Consider the following 7,360-nt stretch of genomic DNA (forward strand, 5'->3'; position numbering starts at 1 on the left):
AACCCACCCCCCACCCACAGAGAGGCTGGGGAGCCAACCCAGTGTTCCTTCCAGGGCCTACCCTTCTTCCTGAGAAGTCAGTCCTCAGTTCGCAGACATCCCAACTAAACAAGAGCATCACGACCTCCCGAGGAGCTTTTGTACAAAAGGGTCCCATTCAGACCTACCAAATCAGAATGGGGGCTGGGGAGGTGGGAATCTATGATTTACAAGCTCCACAGAAGATTCTAATTATCAATCAGGCTTGAAAGCCACAAGTTGATGGAAAGATTACAGGACACTCACTCTTGGCCTCAATTTGCTCCTCTGTAGAATGGTATTATGTTCATTCCTCTGGGTGTAAGTAGATAATACAATTCAAAAGCTTCTTTGAAAGGCTGCATAATACAATGTATTGTCAGTATTTCCATTTCAAAAAGTAGCTTTATTTGCAAAAAGATTCCTCACTGAATTTTTAATTACCCCTCCAACAGCACAGTTAAAATCCTACGTAGTCCTCAGCTGTCAACAGCTTTTCACAGCCCTCCTAGTAAACCAGGTGCACTTATAATCTTGCTATTTTGACCAAGTTGTTTGTTTTTCAAGTAAAAAAGCCACAGAAGTCCTGGGAACACTTCTGCTGGCTTCATTGTCCCCACCTCCCACCACCGCTCTACCCTCTCCCTACCACCCACGCTCCTCCAGCCTCCTCCACTCCCCTCAATGACATGCTTCCAAAAGGCTCTGGAGGCGCCCCAAGCAGAGCCACACAGGCATGCCAGCTGGCCTTCAGGGGTTCTCATCCTGAATTCTGGGGTTCCAAGAACCACACTCCCACCCCAAGATCTGGTTAAACTCCCCAAACCCGACTGGAGCAACTTGCCAGACTGAGGCCCTGGGAACCTGTGCGCAGGACAGAAACCACCAGAACAGGGAGGGGCAGGTGGCCAAGGAGTGAGTGCTCATTGACTTTAAATTGCAGGCTGCTGTGGGCCCTACAGGAAGACAGCAGAGCCTGGGAAGATGTGGAGTGAGTGTCTGCATGGGCAGGGCCCTGGCCACAGAGACTGGGACTTGGGACCTGGTTACCAACTCCAGAGGCCTGAGTCACAGGGGACGTGACACTTAGCCCACTGCTGCTGGGAGTTCAGCCATCTCCCTTTCAGGGTCGCTTGGCACAGATTCCATGTTGCACACTGTGCCTATGTTAGGCATGCTTTCCCCAGAAGACACATGTAAATGCACAGACTTGAATGGTTAACAATGCCCTCTGGAGTTGTGCAAAGGGACATCCGTACTCCCACCAACACAGGAATATAAACTTCAAAAGTAGAAGAGAGTGACTGCTTGGTGAGCTCAGGGTCTCCTTTGGGATGATCAAGATATTGTAGAATGGACGGAGGTGGTGAGGGCACAGCATGTGGACACATTAAATGCCAGTGACTTGTGCACTTTAAAAAGTTTCATTTTATATGTGAATTTCATCTCAATAAAAAAAAATTTTTTTTAAGTTTTTTTAAGGTACTCGAAAGGAAAGTACAAATTGCTTTAAAAGATTTCCTACAAGTCAGCCCTCTCTGACAATGTGTGCATTTCCCACAATGCACCTCTCTCCCCAGCTTCCTGGGGTTGCCGACTGTACTCCAACTGAAAGAATTAGGTTACCTTGGAAGCCCCGCTGCTAGACCTGAGCAAAGGAAGAAGGGAAATATTCAGATACATCCAACACTTTTGGCAGCACTTGTCAGAAATGGGATAGAAAGGTAGCAAGCAGTTCTTCTGAAGGCCTACCCCAAAGTCCACCAGATCATGAAAACCCAGATGTAGGCCTGCGGTTCTCAGAGAATCCACGTTCTTGCTTTATCCATTAATTCATTTGTTCATCCAAGGAGTATTCACTGAGCCTCTACTATGTGCTTTACACTGAAAGTTGAGTAGAACAGGGATTTCCCTGGTGGTCCAAGTGGCTAAGGCTCTGCTCTCCCATACAGGGGGGTACAGGTTAGATCCCTGTTCAGGAAACTAAGATTTTGTGTGGCAAAAAAAAAGAAAAAGAGAGAGAGGGAAGAACACCACCTTTAAGAAGCTCATAGTCCAGTGAGAAAACTAAAGTGGAAACAGTTATTAACAGAGATGTGCATGAGGTGCAAGGATGACCTGAGGAGGGGCACCTAAGGGATGGTGAATTGGATTCACCAGCTGGGGAGGTCTTCCTGGAGGACGGGATGCCAGAGCTGGTCTCAAAATCTGCTGGTGGAAACATGTCCAGGCAAGCCTGACCAGCAGCCAGCCTAGGCCTGAGACGGAGAGAAGCACACCAAATGCGGGGTTCATAGAATCTTTAAAGGCTCTGAAGAGGCCTGGCTCAGAGACTAGGAGATGTAATGTAGCTGTCTCCTTCCTTCAAGTACCACCTTTTGGGGTCCCCCTTCATCCCATCTGTTTCAGTATGTGAGATGGTAACAATGTCTTTCCAGCCACTGCCTTGGGGAAGGGATCCTGCCCTTCACCTCACAGGACCCTTCACCTCACAGGATAAACCAAGACCCTTCAACCAGGCCCCTCTGAGGGGTTGTTAAGAAACTCCCCTTTAGATCCAAAGGTTCTGCTAACAGACAACAGTATGGGCGAAGAATGTCAGTGGAGAAGCCATTTTGCCCTCCACCCTCATCCCCCCTGCAGCTAGGCCTCCTCCTGGGTGGTCTTTTACCCTATAGCCTACTGTCTCCTACTACGGGAAAAACCTTCAAGGTTAAGACTGCCTGTCCTTTTCTCATCACTTTTTGAAAACAATGAGACAACATTAATGGAGTTTTTTTTTTTAAAGAAACAAAATTATCCAGTGCTCATTTAACATAACCCTTTCCAATTATAAAAAGCTGTGTGTATGTGTGTGTGGTTTTTTTTAAGCTGTTTTATTAACAGAATGAGACAGTGAATGAAAAAAGGTGTTTGGCACACAGGATATGGCTCCACAACACACTACTTCCATGATGGCCATTTATTGAATGAATGAATGATTCCTAGTAAACTGACCTTTCTAGAATAACTCTGGATTCTTTTGCTTACAAAACCTCTATTTTTCGTAGATTAGTGTTCCACATTTTTCAGAATGTTTTTTCATGCAGGGAATTGGGGAGAGAGAAGAAAACCACTCTGTCTCTTGCTGTCTCCCCAGTCCAGTCAGCCTGGGAGGAGAGAACGGTCTTGATAGACTAATTCCCTGATCTTTACTCTGAGTGACAGAGAGACACACCCATACAGGTCACCCCAACTCTTTTCTTCTCACCTCAGTAAAGGGTAATTTCGAGAGGATGTCATCTCCCCTCAGTCCCCCAAGCACTTCACCCAACTGTCACGACCTGGTGTCTTTAAGGCTCCCAGCAAGCTACTGGAGCTTGGAGAACAGGAAGAAAGGGCCAGTGTGGAGGCCTCGAAAGCCCTGGCAGCCAAAAGACTATTCTATTTTGCAGCAGTCTTTAAGGTGTCTCCTAATCTGAGTCAACTGATTTATTTTTTATCCATGAATTTGTCTCCAGAGATGGTTCTCTCATCTGCTGGAAGCGGATGGGGTGCAGGGTTTGAATTCTGATCGTTTACAGTTTTAAGTCTTGGTTTACCCAGAAGACCCACGGGTCAGTCTTTTTTTTTTAAATGGGAGCGGAGTGTGTGGATGACAGCGGCCTGATTACTCCAGTGGCAAGTGTCTTTGGTCCCACAAGTCTGCCCGGAAGCGAGGCCCGCCAGCCTGATCTGGTTAGGCTCTGGCCCGCCCCGGCACGGGAGCGTCTGATGTAAGTTTGGTTTTCTCTTCCATCAGGATTCTGTGTCCCAGATTGATAAATCTCCTAAGTAAATAAAGGTCGAATCTGTCCGAACCTCTTCTCACCGTCAGCAATCTCTGTTAGTTTTCTATATTACCGCCGTCGGGTCACATTTTCTGTGGCACCGCCTGAATGACGAAACAGGGGATGGCGATTGCTCTCCGGGGCTTTTTCTGGAGATCTAGGTCCTCGATCCTGATGCAACTCTCCGGGTCTTTTACACAAAGCGTTTGGTGGAGAGGGGCGCTAGGACCCAGCAGACGCCTTGGGTTCTCTCGCCGCAGCGGACTGGAGAGACAGCCGCACCGCAGTCGGTCCATCGGGCATGATAATGAGAGTCAGTTCCCAGCTGAGAACCAAACGCTAGGAACCCGGGCCCATCAATACTGCTTTAACCACATTTCCCAAACCCTCTTCTTGTAGGCAGCTGGAAGGAGCGGACACTGTTTGGGGACCAGGCTCACATTCCGGGCACGGACCCTGGCCCCCGCATTAATCCATCCCCTGGGGCTGGAGAGTAACAGGCGGGCGGGCAGGTGGGGCGGCCGGGAAGAGGGAGAACGGTGCCCGGAGCAGCCCAGTCTTTGCACCCCACCCCCAGTCCTTTCGTAAGGCAAGGTTAGCGTGGGATACGTGTGCGAGAGCCGGCTGGATTAACGTCTCCTCCCGCGCCGCCGTCCCACGAGTATCCAGCCGGGCACCCAATTGTGCCTGTAGCTCGCAGGCTTTCAGACGCTGGGTGCAACCGTTTTCCCTGCCTGTTGCCCCTTCAAGTTCCCCTGCCTCTTCCCCCCGCGGCTGCGGCCTACCCCCTCCATCAGAAATACGACCGTATAATAAACAAGTCTTTCCTTGATCCTCCCCTGCCGCGAGCGCCCTCGGGGACCTTGGCAGCTGCAGCCGCCACAGATCCCTTCCAGAAAGGGGGCGTGGCCGCGGCTCGGGGGTTCGTCCCCGAGCGTTCTGGGGCTCAACGGGGGCGGGGCCAGGCGGCTGTCACTGGGCAGGAGAGAACGTTGCGAACGTGCGCCTGAAGCCCATTGGTCGACGTGGGCCACACTCCCGGGTCTGGATTGGGCCGCCTCGCGGAAGGGGTGTGGCCTCTCTGCACTAGCCCTTATAGGTCTCTCGGCGCTGGTGCTAGGGACCGCGGCAGGCCTAGGGGGAGGTGCGGGTGGGGAGAAGGGACAGGTCTGGGCAGAGCTCGGGGCTTGGCACCAGTTCGCGCACTCATTCAAGCGGCAGTACGCACTTGTCCCAGCAGTTCTCGCTGACTGCAGTAACTGGTGAGTGTCCCTTCTGTGTACGCTGATCACTGAGCCGAGAGGCCTCGGCCGTGGGGGTCTTAGCGCTCTGTCTGATCCAGCCCCCAGACTGACGCCCCATCTGAACCGCTTTTCTCTTACAGCGTCTTCTGAGCTCCAGTACCCTGAGCTCATCGGCAGACGCCCTGGCGTCCATCCTCACCATGCCTAGCCTTTGGGATCGCTTCTCGTCGTCCTCTTCGTCCTCGTCCTTGTCCCGAACTCCCACCCCAAATCAGCCGCCGCGCTCAGCGTGGGGGTCGGCGGCCCGAGAAGAAGGACTCGGCCGCTGCGGGAGCCTGGAGAGCTCGGACTGCGAGTCCCTGGACAGCAGCAACAGTGGCTTTGGGCCAGAGGAAGGTAAGCGGTAGGCAGGAGCCGGACACGAGTAGAAGGGCCGGGGAGGTGAGGAAACACCGCGCTAGGAGTCAAAGCCCACCTAGACTTCCTATCCCATCAGAATACGGATTGCGGAAGGGGACAAGCAGAGGAGAGGAATTGAGGTATAGGGTTCTATCATGGGGCATAAACTGAGGCACGGAGTGGGAAGAAGTGCTGGTTTCTTAGCGAAACAGCACTTCCCCCGTTTGGAGCTTCTCTTACCTAATCCTCCCCTATTGCTTTCCCTTGCAGACTCTGCATACCTGGATGGGGTGTCCCTGCCCGACTTCGAGCTGCTCAGCGATCCCGAGGATGAGCACCTGTGTGCCAGCCTGATGCAGCTGCTGCAAGAGAGCCTGGCCCAGGCCCGACTGGGCTCGCGGCGCCCCGCGCGCCTGCTGATGCCGGGTCAGCTGGTGAGCCAGGTGGGCAAAGAACTACTGCGCCTGGCCTACAGCGAGCCGTGCGGCCTGCGAGGGGCGCTGCTGGACGTCTGCGTAGAGCAGGGCAAGAGCTGCCACAGCGTGGGGCAACTGGCCCTCGACCCCAGCCTGGTGCCCACCTTCCAGCTGACCCTCGTGCTGCGCCTGGACTCACGCCTCTGGCCCAAGATCCAGGGGTTGTTTAGCTCTGCCAACTCTCCTTTCGTCCCTGGCTTCAGCCAGTCCCTGACGCTGAGCACTGGCTTCAGAGTAATCAAGAAGAAACTGTACAGCTCGGAGCAACTTCTCATCGAGGAGTGTTGAACTTGGGCCTGGGGGGCCGTAACGCCCCCATGTCAGAGACAGTTTTGAACTTTTGGGGTTGGGGGGCAAGCAGAGGCTGAGGGACTGGTGCCTGCCCTTAGAAAACTGACAACAGCCACCTGAGGGTGGAAAAGTCAAGGTGGGGGGAACACAGTGTTTCCCTAGGAAGCTCACTGAGGTGTGAGCTGGTGGCTCCCAGTTGAAGGCACACGCTGCCCCTCAGTACTGTAGCATGAACAAAGGCTTAGGGGCCAACCAGGCTTCTGACTGGATGTGTATGTAGCATGTACCCAGTTATTTTTACTGTTACTGACAGTTAAGGCAACAGTGGCGTGACAGAACCGGGAGAGCAGCTGGGCTGCTCTGGCCTCTGCGAGGGATGTGTGTTTCACCATAGCTGGCCCTGGTGGGAGGGGGGAGGTCATCGAGGTGATTCGTGTATCTCATGGTCTGAAGGGCCCAAATGTTTGGTTCTTTGTTTTTGTTTTTTGATCATAGCTTCACTACTGACCTGTTCGAGGCAGCTATCTTACAGACGCATGAATGTAAGAGTAGAAAGGGGTGGGTGTTAGGATCACTTGGGGATCTTTGACACTTGAAGAATAAATACACCTGGGAGCTGTGTGTGGCCCATCCCTGGATGTGTACTAAAGGGTTGAGCTGTGAGGGGATGGGGCTGATTGGGGTGGGGGCTGGCACCCCTCCCCCAGAGGAGTACCATCTGGATCTTCCATCTAGAACTGTTTACATGAAGATACTCGCTGTTCATGAATACACTTGATGTTCAAGTATTAAGACCTATGCAATGTTTTTTACTTTTCTAATAAAAAAAAGTTTGTTAAAACACATGTCTCTCATTAGTGCCACGAAATAAAAGGGAGGGAGATGGGTGCTGTAGAAGGTGGGTTTCATCAGACTCGGGTGCAGCTCTGTGTTTCTCGGTTCCTCAGGAAGGTCTGATGCCCCCTGCCAGCACGGTATTGGAGGTATGCAGGCTGAGCGCCCTCTGTGTCAAGAACCCTGGCTCCCTTTGCTCTGCTGGTTGAGCTACCAAGGAAAAGCCCTGGAAGCTGAGGAGGGAGTCAGACCTCACAGAGTCAGAGTCTCACCTGACTGCCTGGGGTTA

The 7,360-nt window shown here is 52.5% G+C and overlaps 1 protein-coding gene across 1 annotated transcript; it reads left to right on the forward strand.

Annotated features, from left to right (window-relative positions):
• The first annotated feature begins 4,928 nt into the window (after positions 1-4,928).
• DDIT4 (DNA damage inducible transcript 4) lies at positions 4,929-7,078 on the forward strand. Its single transcript, XM_006077079.3, has 3 exons — positions 4,929-5,089; positions 5,212-5,467; positions 5,741-7,078. The coding sequence occupies exons 2-3, from the start codon at positions 5,272-5,274 to the stop codon at positions 6,232-6,234; spliced, it is 690 nt and encodes a 229-aa protein (XP_006077141.1). The 5' UTR covers positions 4,929-5,089; positions 5,212-5,271; the 3' UTR covers positions 6,235-7,078.
• Positions 7,079-7,360: the final 282 nt, after the last annotated feature.

Source organism: Bubalus bubalis, chromosome 4 (genome assembly GCF_019923935.1).
Source record: "Bubalus bubalis isolate 160015118507 breed Murrah chromosome 4, NDDB_SH_1, whole genome shotgun sequence".
NCBI lineage: Eukaryota > Metazoa > Chordata > Mammalia > Artiodactyla > Bovidae > Bubalus > Bubalus bubalis.

Bases quoted from the DNA above. Each gene is read 5' to 3' on its own strand.
- DDIT4 (XM_006077079.3), top strand. From the start codon at position 5,272: ATGCCTAGCCTTTGGGATCGCTTCTCGTCGTCCTCTTCGTCCTCGTCC. The intron at 5,468-5,740 runs GTAAGCGGTAGG...TTTCCCTTGCAG, and splicing joins TGGCTTTGGGCCAGAGGAAG to ACTCTGCATACCTGGATGGG.